We start from the raw sequence: 23,996 nt of genomic DNA on the forward strand, positions 1-23,996 counted from the left end.
TCATTCTGGATGTTTTAATTCATCCAAGTAAAGTGTGAAACATTTTAGATAAGTGGTTTCTTAAGAGTTCCTGAGGAAATAAAATAAATGGCCTTTTGTAACTTTACTCATTGCTGCTTAGGTGGTGGTGAAGTTTGGTGAGTGAGATAAGCTAGTGGGTAATTTTCTAAGGGGGTGTAGTTTGATTAAATGTATTCTAAAATTGCATTTGTTGGATCGGGTTAACTAATTTGACTTTGCTTATATAACAGAATGATCTCCAAATATACTTGGAAAAGTGATTTTAAGGTATCTTGCATTTTTTCATATATACTACCCTAGAATTTCTCAAAAATAGCAGTGAATGCAACAAGTTAGACTGTAGTGACCATTCTGGTTTGATGTACATAACCAAAATTTCAAGAGCATGATTTGCTACTGTTTTATCCAAGGAACTCTATTAGTAAAGCAAACTCCCTGTTTCCTTTGTCGCTGATTATTTTAAAACATTTAGTTAGGGAATATTCCATTACACAGTTTGATACCCCAGCTACTATCAGTAGGTTGATAACAGGCAGAAAGGGTTATTTATTGAGGTGTCAAATATTATGAATACTCAGTACCTTACTGAATTTGTGAGTGTTAGATAAGGAACAAATTTCACCAAATTTTTTTTTTTTTTTAACGTGGTAGGCTAGCTGCTGACACTGTTTCTATGCAATTGAGAAAGGAACCATAATAAAGTTGAACAATCGTGAACTACAGGGGGCTCTGGATCCTCAAATAAATATTGCCAGTGCTTTGTAGTGACTGGGAGAGACAACTTCTGGAAACAAGATGAAAATCTTTGTGGGATTTTTAACAGAAGTAGTGAAAGTAGTGATTATGTTTTACTAAAGTTTTAGAAAAATAATTATTGACAGAGATGACAAGATATCCATATTTAAGGTAAAAATTTAGAAAATCTTTATACTACATTTGAGCAGGTAAGTATCAAGAGGATGAATCATTGCATTAGCAGTTCCACCAGTCTTCCTTAATGGGCAGTGAACAGTATACAGATTAACATTTACTGTGCAGCACACTAATATTTTGTTTCCAGGACTGTTGCAGAATTCTCAAGTAAAATTTAGGAGTGCAAAGTAAAATCACACAATTCTCAACTAAGAATGGAGTTTTTTAAAATAATTCAGCAGCAGAGTTTCATTTCTAAAGAGGCTAGGAATCCTCAGTGTTAAAAGTGATTATTTAAGAGTAGACCATATTATTAGTCAGGCCTATAGACTAACATTTATTTAAGCCATTTAACAAAAACTCAAATTTGAATAAAAATTATTTTCAGCATCCTATTGTTTAGAATAATGTTATACTAATGTTAGTTAACAGCATAAATTTAATTGGAGTACCTATGTCAAAGATACGAGTGTCAAATCCACTTAAATGGCTTTTTTAACATTTAGCAAGCTTTTGCTAAAGTTTTATTTTTAAGTGTATTTCATTAAGAATCCATACTTTGAATTAATACAGTGTGTTTGTGTGTGTGTGTTTGTGTGTGTGTGTATGTGTTTTGACCCAATAATCCTGTTACTTCCTATTGTTTTGTTAGTTAAGGCAGCTCTTGGAAAGCAGTAGTTTAGATCCTTGTTTATTTAATCAGAAAAACCTTGCCATAGACCTGTTACTGAAACAAAGAATCTGGGGTATATTATGAACATGTATCAGTTTCATTGTTCACCTTTAATTGCACACCCTTTAGATTCTTGGTAGCGTACTTGCCCTCATCTGCTTCCCTTGTTGCCGGGCAAGGTTCGTAACACTGATGGCTGATTGGTTTTAGGCAACTACGGCTTTGAGCCAATCAGACAGTGAATTTCAGTTCTCTCACAGGACTGAAGCATTGAAGCAGCTGCTGATTTATTTTTCCTATGGGGAGATTATATAAACTAAGAGTATGGCTGCAGCAAGCTCCCTCTTGGGTATGTTTGAAAAATTACAAGGTTCATCTGTAATTGAAGGAGATAAAAATGAGGTTTATTTTTAAAACTTATTTATTACTAAGAAAATCTGATAGGTAGTGAATTTCAGAAAAATACATTCTGGTGACAGATTTCCTATTTTTATTTTATAATTTTACGTTTGAAGGATTGTAAAATAATGTAATATAAGAAAAATTTTCCTTCAGATTCCATGAATATTTATTGTGTAATCTACACATTTGCTTTATTTCTTCAAAAGGAAAGAACTCTACCTTTTTGTAATCTGCTGCCAAGGGCAGTTAAGGAGAAAAGAATGTAGTAATTATATCTACAACACAATATAGTTATCAAGTATCACACTTCAATTTTGATAGGTGAATCAGTTCTAAGTCAGTTCAGTGTAGTAGACAACAAAACACTTTATAATACCATCTGTAGTAAACCTTTGGGTCCAGAATACAATTAATTTTTGAAATTGGCAATCTATAACAAATAGACTTGGAGGGTATGAAAATAGTCTTGTTAGTTATTTGAATTTAAGGTTTTGCTGGATTTTTAGTATAAATGTTTTATAAATGTTAAGGACTATGGAATCCTAAAAAGAAATTTACATTTGAATTTTGCAGATTATGACCCATTGTGTAGAAAAGTATATTCTTGTTATATACTGCCATGTTTGACTCATTCCCCAGATAGGGAATTGATTTATATTTCTGGAAACATTTATGGTAACTTAAAAAAAGATAAGTTAAAATAGCATGAAAGGTGTAATTTATATTATTTATGTAAATAAGCATATAAAGAACTTATTTTTTATGTGATGTATTTAATGCATATTATGTATTTAGAATTTTATGCAATTATGTTCTAGATTACTTATATCAGACAAAGAACCTCACTGAAGTTTTGCAGATCCAGGTTTTAACTATGTTTCTCTGACCTTATTGTCTGTCTCCTGTTGCTGGGCAGGAATCAGAATTGTGGCTACTGATTGGCTGAGTTTGTGAGCAGCTCTTAAACAGCCACTTAAATTCTTGAGCTTTTTGAGCAGGCAGATTGTAGGCTGACATTACAGTTTTTGGTAATACTTCCCTTTGTTGTTTTATAGCTATGATCTCTTTGCTAGAAAGAAGAGTGAAAGGAGTGGGTGGCGGGGGATGAAACAGAGAAGAAAATCATGTTTTCACTTAAGAAGAGGCTCATTGGGCTTTCCTTAAAAATAATTTACCCAAAATTTGAAAAAAATTCCAAGCCATAGAGAATTATTTGCAGGTAACACACCCTTCTTGGTTATTTAAATTTAAATTTCTTTGGTAAAGGTAAAACCCTTAATGATGTAGAAAAGAGTTTTTTTTTTTTTAAGTTATGATATTTCCCAGTAGTTCTTGAATCTGAATATATAGAGTAAGGATTTTAAAACATTTTTTTTCTTACTATCTTCCTTGTGAAAAATTTTCAGGAGAAAGTAGTTCATCACATTTTGTACATTTACTTCTAGATATAGCAGACATTTTCTGCTGTAAAATATAAATGCTTTTTCCTGTGAAAGTAAATTAGTCATGTGAGAGCTTCATGATTGTAGTATTGCCACCTAGAAAAGTAGTATTTCTTTTGTAGAATAGTTTTGTGAATGGCATCTCAGTTCCAGATGATGGTATTTAAAATGATCTTTGGAAATGTTTTGTTTCAGTAATACAATCATGGAGATGTGTTTGTAGGTAACACACCCTTCTCTAATGTGAGTCTTTGTTAAATATACATTGCTTATGCAAAATAGGTTTTTAAAAACTTACTGCTGATTGGTTTGCGTAGATACGGATGAACTAGTTTGAACTGGTTTTTTATGATGCTGCTTTATTGCTTTGTCTGTTTTTCATTATACTTGGAACTCATAAAAGATCTAGTAAACGGCTGTAGTGTGCGCCCTTGTGGGTATAGGTGGTAGTTATTCTGTAATTCTTTGTATAGATAGTCCTTCATTTTACTGAATTGAATGACAATTTTGTTGATAAAACTGGCCTGTTTGGATTGAATTTATTTTTATTAAATGTTGCTTGGCAGTGGCAGTTAACATTAAACATGATGTTTGCATGTTGGATTTTCTAATTCATATACAAAATACCAAAAATATATGAGAAATTTGTTCCAGATTCTCTAGTTTATGCCTAAAAACATTCTGAATACACAGACAATTATAGTGATAACATTTATTGGTTGTTAACTACTTTCTCAGTGCTTAATATATAGAATCTTATTTAATCATGACTACAACCTCTGTGGTACTAATATTTCCTTCTTAAGGTAACTGAAACTAAACATTGAAATGTTAGCTAACTTGTTCTGTGTCACATAATAAGTACATGGGAGAGCTATAATTCAAATCCATGTTTGTTTGCAGAACTTGTGTTCTTAATGGAGTTATGAAATTATGAAAATATACTTTTTTAGAGGTTGCTTTTATTGCAACTGGTAATAACTACCAGTTATGCATATAATAGCTGAGAAATATGGCTATTATGAGGTCAAAGACCAAAAGAATTTCACTTTAGTATTTGAAAATATTTAAAAGGTAACCATACTTGTACTATGCATTAATTATTTTGTATGTTTGGAGTCAACAAGGAAAAGTGACTACAAAATTTGCATTGTATCTTCTTTGCAGAAAATTTTTCAGTTAGTATGAGTTTAGAATGAATAGTAAAGTGAGAAAAATTTTGAAGGTTACATTTTGAACTGCACTTAATAATCCTTAAGATGGTGCCTAAGATAATTTTGCATTGATGTGTCTGCTCAATTTTAAGGTAATTTTTGTAACTAGTTTTACTCAGTTCGATAATGTAATTTAAAAAGTCTAGGGAGACTAATGTAAGTAATTGGCTTAAAGTTAGAGAATTAATGCAGATTTTGTACCACAGTCTAGAAATACTGTGACAGAACGGTTGATTCTTAAGTATTGGCCCCCAACAAATAGGCTCAGTCATTATTCTATGCCTTTGGTCACAGGAACAATGGAACACCAGGAATACACCTATAATCGAACAAGTTGGTTTTATTTGTTACAGTGAGGAAGAATGCTCACCATGGGGAAACTGTGAGGCATATCAGTAAGAGAATGATAGGAAAAAAACTGATAAAGAATTTAGTTATGGTATAGATTGGGTTTGGGGGGAGGGTATGAGGAAGTAGAGCCTCTGGATTAGGTGCTGTCTGAAAGCAGGGCCAATTCTATACTTGGGTATGTCAATGACTGTTATCTATAGGGCAGACAAGCTACCGTGAGGATGAAACTGCAATTGATAAAAAAAAAAAGTAGCCATCACTCATTTAGTCAGAGAAGGAGATGTTTAGTATTTTAGGGGTAGCTGGGTTGCATACTGACCTTGTCTAATTTGAATGTTGAGGTCATTTTATGTCTAACATGGCTTAGCTATAAGTATCAGATCAGTTTATGATGACACTGAGGCCTAGCTTTGAGCCTCACATGAGTTCCCAGACTGAAGAGGCTACTTTTTTCCCTTCTCCAACCAAAGCGAGTGTATCCTAAAGTCATACCTACTGGTAATGGTGATGTTAAGTGAATATCCAACATAAAAGCAATATTCTTGATCCCTGTATATCTAAGTACTTAAAGGACATTTATTTTATTCCACTGTAGACTTGCAACATTGTCTTTCTTCAAGACCAAATCTTTTGTTTGCCTTACTGCACTGGCCAGGTGTTAACACAGAAACTGTGATTGAGAGCATCCTTGTCTTAGTTCTGATCGTATTTTACTATTAAGTATGATATCTGCAGTTTTCTTTGTAGATGACCTTCATTAGGTTTGAGTTGTTTCCTTCTGTTCTTAGGTTTCTGAGGGTTTTAATTATGTCATTGTTGAAATTTGTCAAACAAATGAAAATTCTGTCTGTTGAGATGATCTTTTGTTTATATCTTCACCTTCTGTTCTGTTTATGTGATAAATCACATTTATGGAAATTTTTTTTTCTTAAATAACAGAAATGTGTTGTCTTACATTTCTGGAGGTTACAAGTCTGAAATCAAGATGTTGACTGGGCCATGCTCCCACTGAAGGAAAGGGAAGGATCTGTTCCACACCTCTCCTAGCTGTGGCTTGTGGCTGACTAACTCCAGTTTTCACAGAGTGTTCTCCCATATGTGTGTCTGTGTCTGTATTTCCTCCTTTTTATAAGGACAGTAATCATACAGAATTAGGGCCCACCTTAATGACCTTATTTTAACTTGATTATTTCTGCAAAGATCCCATCCAGGTAAGGTCACATTCTAAGGAATTGGAGCTTAGGGATCTAATATATTTTTATCAAGTAGACACCTTGGTTGGGCCTAAAATAAAGCTATGATGCTTCATGACTCATTCATAATCTACATTACTTGATTTTTTAATATGAAATCAATCTTGCATTTTTGTAATGAGCTCACGTGGTCATAATGTATTACCTTTTAAGAAACATACTTTTAAATAACTCATAGATGAAAGAAGAAATCACAATGGAAATTAGAAAATATTTTAACAGAAAAACAATGACACTTTAAAATGTGAGATGCAGCTAAAGCAGTGCTTAGAGGGAAATTTATAGCTTCACATGCATAAATTTAAAAAAGGGAAAAGATTGAAAATTAATGATTAAGGTTTAGCATATTGAGAAACTGCCAGTTTTTCCAAAGGAGCTGCACCATTTTACAATGTATGCCATTGTATGAGGGTTTTAATTTGTCCACATTCTTGCTAACATTCATTATATTCTTTGATATAGCCATCCTGGTATGTGGAAGGTGTTCTCTCATTGTGGTTTTGATTTGTATTTCTCTGATGACTAATGATGTTGAGCATCTTGTCATGTTTATTGCTTACTGGCTGTTGGCAATTTGTATATCTTTCAGAGAAAGATGTCTAGTCAAGTCCTTTGCCTACTTTTAAATTGGGGGGTTTTTTTGTTGTTATTTTTCAGTTGTTGCAATATTATGTATTTTTTAGATGCAGATCTCTTATCAGATACTTTATACATGATATAAAATCATACATTTGCAAATACAGTTGACCCTTGGAAAGTGTGAGGGTTAGGAGTGCCGACTCTGCACAGTTGAAAACCCTTGTGTAACTTTACAGTTGGCCCTCTGTATCCACAGGTTCAACCAGTTGTGGATCATGTAGTCTTGTAGTATGTATTTATTGAAAAATTCCAAGTTTAAGTGGACTCGTGAACTTCAAACCTCTGTTGTTCAAGGGTCAACTGTTTTTTCCTTTTATTGTGAGTTGTCTTCTCACTTTTTTGATAGATCCCTGGTTGCAAATGTAATCTTTCTTTATGTTCCTTAATTCGCCCTTCTTTTCCCCTCTTACCTCTACCTTTTTCTGATTCCCCTACTGGTTTCATTCTCTTGTACTTTTATTTTTCCTTTGACAACTACTTTTTTACTTTATGTACTCTTTTAATGCTTATCTGTCTCCTCCAGACTGTGAATTCATTAGCTTACTGAGAATGAAAACTAGAAATTAGTCACTTTTTCATAATACTGCCTATTAGTTGATCTTCTGTGAACTGTACCTATTATCAATTTTATATTATATAAATCCAATAACTATGAAAATTAATACACAGCAAGGCTTATTGTGCTTCCTATATATCATTATTTTAAAATTATATAAAGTGCTGCTTGCTTATGAGATCAATTTGCAGTTAAGTCTATAATTAGGTGGCTTTGGTTTCAACTATTAAACTCTATCTTTCTCTTTCTCTTTTTAAAGATTCAACATGGATGGTATAGAAGAACCTCAGAGAAAAGTCTTTAAGGCTCGAAAAACAATGAGAGTGAGTGATCGTCAACAACTTGAAGCAGTGTACAAGGTCAAAGAAGAACTGTTGAAAACTGATGTCAAGCTGTTAAATGGTAACCATGAAAATGGAGATTTGGACCCAACTTCACCTTTGGAAAACATGGATTATGTTAATGACAAGGAAGAGGTGAATGGCATTGAAGAACTTTGTTTTGACTCTGAAAAAAGTAAATCAGAATGGACAGAAACACCATGTACCTTAAATATTCATGTAAAAAACAAGCAGGATGATGAGTTAAAGTGTGAACCTTTGTCTCCCAATAATGTAACTCCTGAACTAACCTCTAAACTGACTACTGAACCATCTTCTGGTGAGACAGCTTCTGGTGATCTGGCTGTTGGAGGTCTGACCTCTGAAGACTCTGCCTCTAGAGATCTGGCCTCTGAAGCATTAACCTCTGGTGATCCCACCTCTGGTGATCCCACCTCTGTTTATCCCATCTCTGGGGATCTTGCCTCTGATGAACTGGTCTCCAGTGAAATGGTCTCCAGTGAACTGGTCTCCAGTGAGCAGGTCTCTGATGACCTGATCTCCAGTGAACCAGTCCCTGGTGAATCAGTCTCCACTGAACTGATCTCCAGTGATTCAGCCTCTGATGGTCCGACCTCCAGTGATCTGGCCTCTGGTGATCTGGCCTCAGGTGATCCAGCCTCGCGTGATCTTGCGTCTGGTGATCTAGCTTCTGGTGATTCAGCCTCTGGAGATCCAGCCTCTGATGAACCAACTTCTGATGAACCAACTTCTGAATCAGCCTTTGATTCCACATTTGAACCAAGTTCTGTACCAGTCTGTGAACCAGTTCCTGAAGCTGACAATACAGAGCCTAGTAGCGATAAAGGTGATTTTCTTGAAAAAAATGGGGATGATGAAAAGTTAGATCAAATTTTCTCATTTGATGAGAAAAATAAAGCTGATAGTAATATTGATGCTGATGAAGCAGCTCTGGAAACAGATGATACAATTATTTGTTCTGATTTATCTCCTGAAAAGAAAGTAGAAGAAGATGCTATCACAGAGTCTGCTCTTGGAGAGGAGGCTATATCTAGCAGTATGGAGATTGACCAAAGTGAAAAGAATGAAGAAAATTCTGCAGACCTTGCAGAAACTGTTAGTGAAAATGTTATAAAAGATGACAAAAATGAGGATATCTTAGAGAATACAGATTCTATGGAGACAGATGAAATCATTCCCATTTTGGAAAAGCTTGCACCTGCTGAAGATGAACTTACTTGCTTTTCTAAAGCTTCTCTTCTTCCAATTGATGAGACAAATCCAGATTTGGAAGAAAAGATGGAAGGTTCTTTTGGTTCACCATCTAAACAAGAAAGTAGTGAGAGTTTGCCAAAAGAAGCCTTTTTGGTCCTCTCTGATGAAGAAGATATTTCGGGGGAAAAGGATGAATCTGAAGTTATCTCACAAAATGAGACGTGTTCTCCAGGTTAGCATATTTAAATTTTAAAGATTTTGATTAGCTTTAATAAACTGTTTAGTAAAACATTCTCATAAAGTTTTAAATTCCTCTTAGTTGCAGAGAAAGTTAAGAATGATAGTGACTAAAATAATCTCTTAACGTCATAGATTCTTTTAACGTCACAGAATTCAGAATTACAAAGACCCATCTGAGAGCAGCATTGTGTGAAGTGCTGAAAAGGGAAACAAAATAAGTAGAAAATATGGCACTTACCCTTAAGGGGCTTGTAAACTAGGACTAGAAGTAAGATGGACCAACATAACACTATGATACGACAATTTCCAGTACATAATTGATCAAAATTCTAGCAATTGTTCTTTCTGTCACTGAGCAAACAAATAACTAATACTTGAATCTACAAGTCCACTGGTTTAATTTATTTGCTTGAAGTGTAACAAATCCCATTTTAGAATTAATTTTAATTTTCCAGTTGAAATCTGATTCTTTTAATATTTTTTGCCCAGGGAATGATACCACCATAGCTAGAAGCCCAAAACCTGGAGGCCTGATTATCTGTTTGATAAAAAATTCATCCGTTTGCTTCCTCAGCCCTCTTACTTCTACCCAACCTACTCCCCTCATTTTCTGAATAATCACTCTATAACTTAAATCTCTTTTATTTGGTTGTATTCCTTTCTTTCATTAGATCCCTATTACTTTTAGGGTAGTTTCAAACTCCTTATATAAAATGTATATAAACTTATTATTTGGTTAATGCCTGTCTTTCCAATCTCTTTTATTATTCCTAGAAAAAAAAAAGACAATGAGAAAAATCCTACTTTGCTTTCATGGTCAAACTCAAACATCATTCCTATGTGAAACTTTCTTGGTTCCTTTCAGACTGGCATGAATACCTTTTGTTCCCACTGTATCATGTTCTCTTAACCTTAGATCCCTGCTAGAGGAGTGACCTTGTAACAAGGAACGCATCTGGTTTTCAGTTTGTTTAAAGGAAAAAAAAAAAAAAAAAGGCAGGCCTGCAAGACAACAGAGGATTTTCCACCTCAGTATATCACACTCACTTTTGGAGGTAGAAACTTTTTCTTATTAAAAGATGACTTCATTTTCAAAGAGTGTTCATTCATTCATTAAACCTGTGTATATATAAATGCCAGGCTCTTCTTGGCTTGGGGATTTAAAGATAAAATTTATTACTTGCCCTGAGGATTCTGTCTAGAAAAAATTAGGAATGGATTCCATTTAGACATTAGTTGAAGTTGAGTGACAAGATGAAATCACCTCAGTGAGTATAAATGAGTGAGAGGAGATCCAAGAACTGAGGTCTTGGCAGTCCAGTGTTTAGAGGCTGGGGAGATGAGGAAGAACCAGCAAAGGAGACCAAAGAAAGGTTTTCAGGTAGGAAGAAAAAGTAGGAAATTTTGTTGTTTTAGAAGTCAAGTAAAGAATGTTTAGAGGAGGAAGAGGGTGAGTCAACTCTGTTTATGAGATGCTGCTGTTTGTTCAAGTAAGAGGGAAGAGAAATATTTAATGACCCAGAGAGCATTTGTGACCTTCACAAGGGGCAGTGGAGTTGAAAGCTTAATTGAGATTGATTGTCAGAGAGAATGGGAGGAGAAGAATTGGAGACCCTAAAATAAAACTTTTTCCCCAAGTTTTGCTTTAAAAGGGAGCACAAAACTTACTCTGGAAGATGTTATTTGGAAATTTGTATTAGTTAAATAAAGATTTTAAAATTTTTCTGAAAAAGGCACAATACCAGTAATGCCACATTTTTCTGATATGTCTTGTGAAGCTGAGAATCTTATCTTTATATTGGCCATTTATATTTCCTTATCTGTAAGTTGCTTGTTCATTTTCTTTGCCCATTTTTCTAATGGATATATTGTCTTAATTAGTCTATAAGAATTTTTTGTTTTAAGTATGCTCATAGAGTCATTAATCTAAGGCAAGGAATTGGCAGACTATGACCTATAGGCCCTGTCTGTTTTTGTCAATAAAGTTTTATTGGAACATAGCCACACCCATTTGTTTACATATTACATATTATTTATCATTAGTTTGTACCATAAGGACATAATTGAGTAGTTGTGTCAGAAACCATAGGGCCCACAAGATTGAAAATACTTATGTTTTGGCCATTTACAGAAAATATTTGCCAACCCCTGATCCAGGGCATTAGTTTTGTCATATTTTCTGTGAATTCAAGAAAATTTCTATTCAGTATAATTCTGAACATGGGAAATTAACCCCTAATGTAAATTCTGTCTTCTAATCCTCTACAACACACTTTTTCCATCTTCATTTAATGGAATTTTATTAACGATAACAGTCATCAGAAAGCTATTAAACATCTTTGTCTCAGCTCTTTCCCAAAGTTGTTAGGGTTACCAAAATTATAAGATTTGGTGCCTCCTCTTAGGGAGCTTACTGTCTAGTGTGGTTGAAAGGAGAGAATACCACAGATAGAACTGTATGTTCAAGAGTGCCAACTTACAATGAGGCTGTACTCAAGATGGGAGCAATTATAGCAGAAACCATGGAAGACAGATTCTGAAAAAGTCTTAACATGAGTATTTGGATGAGTTTCAGGAGACCCAGAAACTACTTGAAATTATATGTAAACCTGTCTGTGTACACGGGCTTTTGATTATTATTCTGAGTTGACAGAGGTTCACTTAGAGTCTCTAGAGGCTTGGTGAAGAAAAAAAATTAAAGAAATACAGGGCCTTTTTCCTTTCTGTGGACTCTGTTAATACCATTGTTTAAATCCCAAGTTCTTTATTAAATGAAACTCGAGCATAAATTTTAATTCTATTTGTCTATTTTAAGCCCTCAATGAGTGTTTTAAATGTTGAGAATCCAGTCATGTCTTCTAACCGTATTTGGAAAATGGGAATTGGGTGGAAAGAGTTTTTTGAGTTAAATGAAGGAATTGCAAGCTAAGCTTGACATATCTGTCGGAGGAGAGGGAGCTAACATGCATAAAGGAGGCAGACCAAAGCAGGCCAAATTGCTCTGCTATGTTCTGAATAATCTGGCTTGAAGTTACCCTAATTGGATCCAGGGCTAATTTTGTTCTTTGGGAGGTATGACAATTTGCTAAATAAAGACTAAGTAAACCTTCATCTTAAGCAACTTGATTACTCCGTTTCTGGAAACTCTGGGAACTAGGAAACTACAGGAGTCACCACCCTCAGTATTAAAGGCAGGAATACTTGGAAAAGTATATATAGGAAAAAATGCTTTGTAATGAGTGTGCAGTCTATAAGGAGGAAAAACAAATTTTCATTTCATTGAACTGGGGTTGCTGGATGAGATCTTAAAACATTTCTAATGAGCACAGGATGGTAAATGGAAAGTTGATTTTCTAATACTCATTTATTTTAAAGTTTAAAAATATGAGAGGAAGGTATAGCTCAGTGGTAGAGTGCATGCTTGGCATGCACAAGGTCCTAGGTTCAATCCCCGGTACCTCCATTAAAAATAAATAAGTAAGTAAACCTAATTACCCACTGCCCCCCGCCCCCCCCAGTTTTTCTTTAATCTCATTAGTCTTTGTATGTATTGTTAACTTTCTTGTTTGTTTTTACTGTAGTCATGTTTTACAGCTTTATTGTTTCACACACTAAGATGTGTGAAAAAATATTGTAATAGATGAATCAGTCTCTGCCTATTTTCACCTAAAAACTCTTAAGTTTTTTTAACCTTGACTTCTATCATCAGGGCTTTTGGAATTGAAACCTTGGAATTTGGAGAAGAAATGCCGTATCAAAATCTTTATAATAGTGCTATATACCTCATGATTGCTTATTTAATTTTGGTTGCAGAATATGATGAAATTATTGATGCTGCTGGGGGGCCAGTTGCAGGGGTGTAAGGGGAAGAAATAGAAACCCAAACATATTAGTAATTTGTTCTTCTCCCCTAAGTGATTAAGTTAGTTGAGGAGCCATAGATATATTGACCAAAGGCCACTTCTGGTACCTCTGAAATTCTGTGTCATAATAATGCAATTGTATAGATATTTTTAGCAATATTTTTTGGTAGCTCTTTTTAATTGTTGGATTTTATTTGCCTCTTGTAAAAATTACTTAGCCTTTCTGAATGTTACTTTCCTCATCTACATGATAGCAAAAATACTGTTTAAAGTGTAAGATTATCTTGGGAATATGAAGTAATGTATGTCAGGCACCTAGCTCAGTTAGTTGTTGGCACTGGTATCAAAGTAGCTACTACTTTTTTTTTTTTAGCACCTTTATTGTGGTATGGTTTCTGTACAGTAAACTACACATATTTCAGATGTACGATTTCATGAATTTTGATAGGTGTATACCCCTGTGAATCCACCACCCCAATCAAGTTAGCTAACATTTCCATCACTCCCCAAGAGGTGCAATTCCCAATTTATCCCTTCCCACCCTCTTTAACCCCTAGTAACCGTAAGTTTGTTCTCTGTCTGTGAGTTTATTGCTGTTTTGTAGATAAGTTCATTTGTGTCTTTTAGATTCCACATATAAGCGACATCATATGGCATTTTTTCTTTCTCTTGCTGGCTTACTTCATATAGAATGACAATCTCCAGGTCCATCCATGCTGCTGCACGTGGCATTATTTTATTCTTTTTTATGGCTGAGTATATTCCATTGTGTGTATATTCCACATCTTCTTTATCCAGTCATCTGTTGATGGACATTTAGGTTGTTTCCATGTCTTGGCTATTGTAAATAGTGCTGCTGTGAACATTGGGGTGCATGTGTCTTTTTGAATTATATTTTTCTCCAGATATATGCCCAGGAGTGGGATTGCTGGATCGTATGGTAAGTCTATTTTTAGTTTTTTAAGGAATCTCCATACTTTCCTCTGTAGTGGTTGCACCAATTTACATTCCCAGCAACAGTGTAGGAGAGTTCCTTTTTCTCCACACCCTCTCCAACATTTATCATTTATAGACTTTCTAATGATGGCTAATCTGACTGGAGTGAGGTAATATCTTGTTGTTTTGATTTGCATTTCTTTAACAATTAGTGATGTTGAGCATCTTTTCATGTGCTTGTTGATCATCTGTATGTCTTCTTTGGTGAGATGTCTATTTAGGTCTCTGTCCGTTTTTTGGATTCGGTTGCTTGTTTCTTTGATATAAAGGTGTATGAGCTGTTTGTATATTTTGGAAATTAGTCCCTTGTTGATTGCATCATTTGCAAATATTTTCTCCCATTCTGTAGGTTGTCTTTTCATTTTTTTGATAGTATCCTTAGCTATGCAAAAGTTTTTAAGTTTAATTAGATCCCATTTGTTTATTTTTGCTTTTATTTCTATTATTCTAGAAGCTGGTTCAAAAAATATATTGCTGTGAATACATAGTGTTCTGCCTATGTTTTCCTCTAGGAGTTTTCTAGTATCTGATCTTACATTTAGGTCTTTAATCCATTTTGAGTTTATTTTTGTATATGGTGTTAAAGAATGTTTTAATTTCAGTCTTCTATAGGTATGACTATTACTTTTAAGTAAAACTTTTATTATCTTTAGGATAACTTTTCCCTTTCTCTTTTATGAACTATCCAGTAACCATTAGAATAACTTAATGATTCAACTTGTCTGGTCAAAATATTAGGTGTTTTGAATTTGCCGGTAATTTTTTGTTGTTGTTGTTATTCTCACAACCACTGTTTTAGTTTTAATAATTGAATGTAGAGTCTAAATGATTTACAGTAGTTGTTTTCATATTTTATTAATCTATTGATGACAGTAAATTACTAAGTAAGATTCTTCATTTTAAAATCTATGTTATTTAGTGGGGAAGGTATAGCTCAGTGGTAGAGCACATGCTCAGCATGCATGAGGTCCTGGGTTCAATCCCCAGTACCTCCATTAAAAACTAACTAAATAAACAAACCTCATTACCCCCCCCCAATAGATAAATAAAAATAAACTATAAAATCTATGTTGTTCAATTTTTTTCCATGTTAAGAGTTTGTTGTGAATTTGCAGGAACATTTAAAAGTAGACTTGGTTATTTATTTCTACCAGTTCTTACTCCATTTTTATCCCCAGTGTTTTACATTTTGAGACTCTGATTTCATGAAAGATTATTAACTGGATAATTACACCAGAAGTGTAAACTATAATGAGCTGTTACAAATGCTAATGGAAGAAAATTTCCTTTTCTATTTTTGTTACAGAAGAAGTAGAAAGTAATGAAAAGGACAGCAAACCTGAGGAAGAAGAGCAAGTAACACATGAAGATGAAAGACCTTCTGAGAAAAGTAAGCACGCACAAACAAACCTGAAATAGTTTTTTAAATTATTTCTGCTTTTAAGGTTGTGGAAAATACTTTCCTACACATAAGATGACTGTAAAATTTTGCAATTTAAGTAAGCCATAGTTAAATCATCTTGTTGATGGCAACCCAAGGATCTTTGGAAGTATTATTTATTTCATATACTTCATTGTTTTATTTTGTTTGTACTTTTCATTGTTCCATAAGATTTAAGCTTACTATTTAGTAAAGTGCTATCTGAATGTCTTGAGAGAAATTGTTTTAGATTTGCATTTAGAGCTTAGGACTATAGGAATTTTGTCTGGGGAGATATAGGTGAATGGAAATATGTGTCTCAGTCTACTTAAAACGTTCTTAAGCTTAATGGGAAGTGTAAACAATGTGATGGAGCATCATTAGGTTTATAGGAAGATCACTGGGACTAGAAGTCAGGGAACCTGGGTTCTGTAACACTCCCCATCACACTGCTCTCCATCTGTGACTGTGTAAGTTGTGATTACAAGCGAAATCGTAGAATAGATTTGGATTTAAAAAATAGGCATATAGAGTGAAGTTGAGAGGGATAGGTATAGTCATATCTGGGTATTTGCCTTTAATAAGTGTGGAGATTTTAGTATCTTTCCTTTTTATTTATTGAAGAAGAAACCAAATAAAATTTGCTTATGATCTCATGAGTGTTACTAGTATTTGAAGCAGAAATTTTTTCAGTGAAGGTCTTTTTTTTTGTTGTTGTTAACATTTTTTGATTGAGTTACAGTCATTTTACAATGTTATGTCAATCTCAGTGAAGGTCTTTGAATATCTATGCTCTACCAAATTTGCTTTTATAATGATACTAATTTTATTATTTTTATATATTTGAAATGTGTTAAGATATGTTAAGAAGGCTGATGATTAAGGAAGAATTTTCCTAAATTTACTGAAGAGGAAGGATTAAATAATTAAAATGCACAGTTGTTTGAAATATGTGATATGAAAATGAATACTGAGAAGTCTGTGAATAAATATTGAATTTTGTTCACAAATTCGTATGCACTGTAGATTTTAGTAAAGGGAATGAATTTGAGATGACTTCTTCTCATCTCATATTGTTAATCTTCCGTCTTAATACGACGATTTCAAGGAAAGAATATTCTGTGTTCACATTATTTGTACATTGCTTATTTAGCCATTAGAAAGTTCTTATTTAGCGTGTTGAAAATCATTTCAAGTTTAAAACTAAAAGCTATCTATTTACTTTTCTGATCACATAAACAATTCATAAAATAATTGAGAGTGCTGTTTTGGTAGCTGGAAATAATATTTTGCTGAGGATGGAGAATAGGCATTAAGGTCTATCTATAATAAAAACACCTAACTAATCATCATACTCTTTTTTCTCAGGTGAATTTTTTAGAAGAAAACGTTCTAAATCAGAGGACATGGACAATGTACAGTCCAAACGCCGTCGATATATGGAAGAAGAATATGAGGCAGAATTTCAAGTAAAGATTACAGCCAAAGGAGATATAAACCAGAAGCTACAAAAGGTGTTAGAGATTTTAAGTTAAAATCATATTAAATAAAAAGCACCAACATCTTATTTTTCTAGGTTTTTGACATTATTCTGTATTTTGCTGACATATTCAGGTTTTTCATAGAAATGGAGAATTTGAAGTGGTTGAGCTTATTACCTTTACTAATTTAATTTTAGAATTTCTTCTGACTCTTTTGAAGCTACTTGGTTTTTTTTTTTTAGATATGGTAGTTAATTATCAAAGTGGAAGAGAATTTATGATTTTTTTTTGCTTTAGTAACAAAACTGAATTATCAGTTTTCAGCTTTTTATTTTTTCTTCTATATTGAACTTTATTCTAGTGGAAACATTAGAGTCTTATATGTTAACATTTTTAACTTTTATAATTTTCATCATAAGCTGATTTCACCGCCACAAGTCTCTACATTCTAAAATCTTTGTTTTGTACTTTAGGCTTAGTATTAAAAATGGTATGGACAAGGATTTAGAGGACTAAGGAAAGGGAATATTTAAAGTACAGACTTTTGAAACTTTCCCTGTATGTGTTAGACTGGAGATAGACATAATGAAAATATAAGTTATTTTAATACATTTTTCAATATATGTTCACAAATGTTGATAACAAATGCATTTTTAAGAGAAGAATATGAAACTCAGCTGAAATGAATTTTTCAAGGTCTTGTAGAATTAATGATGAAATTATAAATAATCTAGGTCAATGTTTTTCCGCTCAAAGTATAAATATCCCCGTTAAAGAAATAGTGAGACAGTAAAAACGTGGTTTTTTTCTCATAGAGTGTTTTTGTTTATTGTACAGTAATAATAATGTTTATTTTGTCTGTCTTATAGAGCTATTAGAAATATGAAGATAGCTATGTGAAAGAATTTTGAAAACTTCTATATGTACTGAGGGTTTACTCCTAGAGCAGCGTTTTTTGAGTATGATCCATGTACATGCACCGTGTATTCTGTTTGGGGTCCATGATGGGATAAATATGGAATTTGTGAGTAGGCACTTAGAAATGTTTTATAGAAATTTCATAGTGCAGTGGCATTCTTAGTGTCTCACAAAAATATCATCTGTCATGGATTAGAGAATTTAAAAACTGGTCTCCCTTCAACTGGTTTCCTTTAAATCACAATGGAGAGTGTGGGAAGAAAATAGTAAAACTTCAGTTTCAAATTGTTTTAAATATTTCACCCTCCGGAAATTTTCTATTTTTAGCATATATTATTCTCTTAGGGTAGATATTACATATGTAGAAGTGGAAGAATTCAGCACATAGACTTGTGTTATAGATACCAGTATGGTTTTTTTTGTTTGTTTTTTATTAAACTGGCTAGTATATTAGTACTGTCTTATTAGTACTTAAGAATATTTACTGCTTGCTGTGTGCTGCTTGCTGAAATTCTTTGTTATAACAAAGGAATATATATTTCTTCAGGTTGTACAGTGGTTGCTGGAAGAAAAATTGTGTGCACTACAGTGTGCTGTATTTGATAAGACACTGGCAGAATTGAAAACACGAGTGGAAAAGATCGAGTGTAACAAGAGGCACAAAACAGTTCTTACTGAACTACAGGTTTGTACACTACCTTGCTTTGCATACCTATGTGTCATCATTTTTATAACTTGTTTTTTGGGATATGTTTTTGAAGTTGACAGTGAAGTAATTTAACTTCTAAGTATTAGAGGTAAAAGGAACCTCTGCTGGTTTGCTAGGGCTGCCATAAAAAAAGTGCCATAAACTGATTGGCTTAAATAACAGAAATATATTGTCTCATAGTTCTGAAGGCTGAAAATTCAAGATCAAGCTGTTGTCAGGATTGGTTCTTTCTGAGGGCTGTGAGAAAAAATCTGTTCCATATGTCTCCTCTAGATTCAAATGGATTACTGACAGACTTTGGCATTCCATCACTTGTAGAAATATCACCCTGATTTCTGGCTTCATCTTCACATGGTGCTGTATCTGTATGTTTGTCAAACTGTTTCCAGATTTCTCCTTTTTATAAGGATACCGGTCATATTGGATTAGGATCCGCCCTATTCCATTATGACCTCATCTTAACTACAGTTGACCCTTGAACAATATGGGGGTTACAGCCCCTGCGGTTGAAAAATCTGTGTACTGTTATCTGCCTCAAAAAAAAAGGAGGAGTTGATAAATGACTCACCCAAGGGTACTAAGCTGAAACAGTTCAGATAGAATCAAAATTCAAATGCTAGTTCTTTTGATTTCACGTACTGTGATCTCTAACTGAACACAAACTTTCCCCTATACTTAATTTCAAGATCTGTGAAAATGAAAATACTAGTATTGTATTAGTTGAACAAAAATCATGTGTAATTGGACTGTACAGTTCAAATCCATGTTGTTCAAGGGTCATCTGAAATTACCTCTACAATGACCCTATTTCCAAATATTGTTTTTAAGTTCTTCAGCTTAAAGCCTACTATATCATATTATACTTTAGTAAATAATTATATACTTTGTTAAATAATTTACTGTATTTTGGGTACAGCTGACAATAAACTACTTGAAAATACTGCAATATATAGTATTTCTGTATCTCACTCCATAGCAGTAGATGAATGAATCTTCCTGATATGTATATATATTTGTTTGTTATATTTGACTTACTTCAGCAGAATCCAGTATGTTTTATAAAATTCAAAGTTAAAACAAGTAGTTGAATCAACAGTGGCTTAGTATACATTTTACTTTAAGGAATATGTAATTTAATATTACTTAGTATTAATGGCTTCCTTTTTTTTTTTTTTTACCACTGCAGTTACAAAAAATAGACTTTTAAGGGACTTGTGATCCTTTTGCCATAGTGTAAAAACTTACCATAGTGTGTTGACAACTTTTCCATAAAAAACCCAGTTGAAGTTTGAGTATTCATAGTGATTTGAGAGGATTCATGTCTTCCTATTTGGGAACATGGTGTATCACTATTGACTCATGCTTTCTTTTTCTGTCCTTTTTCTTCATAATGGTCTTGAAATTTTCTTTTTAGGTGTGTTCTTAAGTACTTACTTGTATTAAAATATCTACCATTTGTGAAACCTTTTTCTCATTACAATTTCTCACTGATTGTTGTTGATATATAGGAAAGATATAGAATACGTTTTCCTTTTATCATTTAGTTGCTAATCATTACTATTTATCATTTACCAGTCATTACACCTCATTCCTTTTCCTTGTTTTTATTTCATTGCCCTGTCACCAGAGCTCTAAATAGCAGTACAGATAAGGCATCCTTGTCCTATTGTCAACACTAATGGAAATATTTCCAAAGATCCACTATGAAATACAATACTTACAACAGGTTTCTCATAATCTTTATGAGACTGAAGGTACTTCTCTCCTTTTTTTCCCCAAGAACAGCTGATCAATTTTAGCAAGTCTTCCTTAATTGGTATCTACTGAGATGATCACACAATTTACCCCATTCCTCTGTTAGTACAGTGAAATGCACTTGTTAATACTGAACGTGCCTTGCATTCATCAGAGAAACCTATGCTGGGAAGTAAAACTGCCCTGTATTTGTTCTTGTTCCACAGAATTCCACAGTTGGGTTTGCTTCATAAAATATTTTTGCTTTTTTTAGGCCAAGATAGCCAGGCTAACCAAACGCTTTGGAGCAGCCAAAGAAGATCTTAAGAAAAGACAAGAAGTAAGAATTTCTATTCTTGCATAATGAATATTTAGCTTTAAGTGGTAGTCTTAAGAAGTGCTGACTTAGGAGTAAAATCTTTCTTTATTATAGGACTAAAATTTGCTTTTATACTGTGCACTTCCTGCATGCTATTTCTGGAGCTGCAGATCTAGAGCAAATTATTCACTCTTTCTAATCCTTACTGTTTTCTACATCAACACTTATATTAACCTATTTATATTAAGACATTCTTGAAGTTGTATTTTCTATTCATCTTATAATTATGCTTTGGGGGATTTGTCTTACCATGTTTATTTTTTCACATACAGGCATACTTTAGGGATATTGTGGGTTTGGTTGCAGACCACCGCAGTAAAGCAATTATTTCAAAAAAGCAAGTCATAAAATAATTTTGTAAAATATGTAAAAAAATTTTTTGTTAAAATGCGGAAGTTGTGTTTATACTCTACTATAGTTTGTTACGTGAGCAATAGCATTCTGTCTGAAAAACAGTGTACATATCTTAATTTAAAAATACAAAAACGTCTAAGATCACCGATCACTGATCACCATGTCAATATAATAATAATGAAAATGTTTGAAATACTGTGAGAATTACTAAAATGTGACACAGAAACACAAAGTGAGGAAATACTGTTGGAAAAATGGTGCCAATAGACATGGTTGATGCAAACCTTCAATTTGAAAAAAAATGCAGTATCTGTGAAGTGCAATAAAATGAAATATGCCTTTACTGTCTGTATCCTAGTCTAGTTTATTATTTCCTCCAAAATATTTTGTTACTACACTGCCTTGGGTAGCCCTTGTTCTCTTCCTTTCTTCCCCTAGTTAAGTCCAAACATAGCATAGCACAGTAGTCTCTGTTTTTTGTTGTTTCCTTATTTATTCTATAATATGTATTTTTAATATAGCACTTGTACACTACAATATTGTTTTTAGTTGAATTTTTTTTTTCATTTGAGCAAGTTACACTTCTGTGTATCTTGATAGCTCCATTACCTGGCACACAGTAATTGCCAATAATAATGATTTAAGTAGTAGTCATTATTCCTATAGGATTTTTCTGTCTTGATTCATTTTCAAATCTTCTTTACTTGAAACAAAATTTATTTTGAAATAATAATGACAGACATACAGGAAGTTGCGACAATAGTACATAGACTCCTGTGAACCATCACTCAGATTCTCCCAGTGGTGAAATCTTCTGTAACTGTAGTACAATATCAAAACCAAGAAACTTAAGTTTTGTAGACCTCATCAGTTTCCATCAGTTTTTACATAAATTAATTATATGTGTTCCTGTGCAAGTTGATGTCACCTAACCTGCCACCACAGTCAAGACACAGAACTGTTGCCTCACCATAAAGGAACTCCCTCATACTGCTCTTTTATAGTTTTAACCTTGCCTTGATGCTACCCTCACTCCCTGTACTCTGGCAACTACTATTCTGTTCTGCATCTCCATGTTCTTTTCACTTAACTTTTTAAGCTCTGACTTCTCTCTTTTCTTGAGCAACTGACAGTAGGTTTTTATCCTTGTTTACAAGGCTAATTTCATCAAAGCCGTATTTGGCCCTAGCCAAAGATTTTCTTATTTTTTATAGTCTTCTTCGATGATGTAATTAATTCTCTGATTTTAAACTCTACTTTTTCAGCTTTGTTTCTTTGTCACAATATAAAAACTATGCTATTTTATTTCATATATTAAAAAATTGGTATAAACCTTTTTTAAACCTTTATTTCCTATGCTTAAACCAAAAATAGGGGTTTGAAAGTTTCTTATTGTTTTGTACAGTATGAAATTCTATTTTTTTTTACTTTCATCCTTGCTGTCTGAACTAAGCAGTGCTGCCCACCGTGTGCTTTTCCAGTGTTTGTGCATATCAAATTTGTCCTCACAACTGCTTTTCAGTTCTTCTTGTTTAGTCAAAGGAGACAGGCACAGACTTTAAAGAATAAACACGAAATATTACAACCCCTAGAAAGTTTGTTTTGAAGAGCTATAAGTAGTATGGTAACAAGGACAAATACTATGTAAGTCCTAAAGATTGGAAAATATTGGAAAAGATTAACTTGAGCAATTATTATGTGTGGTGCTTGAAGAAAATGTTAAGGTGGTCTTTAGTCTTTCAAATTTTGTTCCTTCTTTAGTTTGTGGGTAAGGCCAATTTCAAATTTCAACACTTGAGCTGTCTTTCTATTCATTCTTGTTAATTCATTTCTTATTTATTTATTTTTTGGTGTATCTTCTGTAAGTATTTTCTCTGGTTATTATGGGGATTATGTAAGATGTCTTAAGTTTACAACTATTTTAAACTGGTAACAACTTAACTTCAGTCACATCTTTCTTCCCAACACTTTGTTATTGATATTGTACAGTTTATCTTTTTGTGTTGTGTATACTTTAACATAGATTTACAATTATATTTTATGCTTAAATTCTAGATCAGAATGAAATGTGATTTTTGCACCAACTTTACAGTAATACAGAATTCTGCATTTGTGCATTTACTTTTATGAGAGAATTTCATATTCTCATTTGTTTTCAAGTTGCTATCTAGTGTTCTTTCATTTTTACTTAAAGGATTCCTTTTAGCATTTCTTGTGTGGTGAGGATTTAGTGGTGATTAATGCCCTCAGCTTTTTATTTACTGGGAAAGTCTTAATTTCACCTTCATTTTTGAATGTTAGTTTTACTGGTTACAGTATTCTTGCTTGGCAGTTTTTTTCTTTCATCACTTTGAATATATCACTACACTCCCTTGTATATAGGTTTCCGCTGACAAAACCACTGATAATCTTATGGAAATTGCCATAATTGTGATGGGTTGCTTTTCTTGCCATTTAAAAAAAATCTTTGTGACTTTTGAGAGCTTGGCTATAATGTTTTTTAGTGTAGGTCTATTTGAATTAGTCTAGTTGGAGGTTTTTCATTTTCTTGAATTTGTCAATTTTCTTCCTCAAAGTTGAGAAGTTTTTGGCCATTATTTACGTAGGCTTTCTGCCCGTTTTCTCTGTTCTCATTCTGGATCTCCCACATTTGAATGTTGGTTTACTTGATAGTGTCTCATAAATCCCTTAGTCTATCTTTACTTTTTTTTCATTCTTTTTTCTGTTTGATTCTCTAACCCAGTAATTTCAAATGACTTGTCTTCAAGTTTGCTGATCTCTTATTCTACTTGATACAGTGGATAGTCTTGCTGGATAGAGTATCCTAGGCTGCATCTTTTTTTCATTCAGGACTTTGAATATATCTTGCCACTCCCTTCTGGC

General features: G+C 33.3%; 1 protein-coding gene across 2 annotated transcripts in view; it reads left to right on the top strand.

Moving 5' to 3' along the window:
• Positions 1-23,996, top strand: part of ATF7IP (activating transcription factor 7 interacting protein) — a 95,139-nt gene that overhangs the window by 38,214 nt on the left and 32,929 nt on the right. For both annotated transcript variants that reach the window (XM_010988881.3, XM_064479061.1), the window contains exons 2-6: positions 7,723-9,251; positions 15,425-15,508; positions 16,907-17,052; positions 18,485-18,622; positions 20,655-20,720. In XM_010988881.3, the coding sequence (XP_010987183.1) occupies positions 7,730-9,251; positions 15,425-15,508; positions 16,907-17,052; positions 18,485-18,622; positions 20,655-20,720 (1,956 nt within the window). In that variant the 5' untranslated portion in view covers positions 7,723-7,729. The remainder of the gene's footprint in view (positions 1-7,722; positions 9,252-15,424; positions 15,509-16,906; positions 17,053-18,484; positions 18,623-20,654; positions 20,721-23,996) is intronic.

This window comes from Camelus dromedarius, chromosome 25 (genome assembly GCF_036321535.1).
Source record: "Camelus dromedarius isolate mCamDro1 chromosome 25, mCamDro1.pat, whole genome shotgun sequence".
Taxonomy (NCBI): domain Eukaryota; kingdom Metazoa; phylum Chordata; class Mammalia; order Artiodactyla; family Camelidae; genus Camelus; species Camelus dromedarius.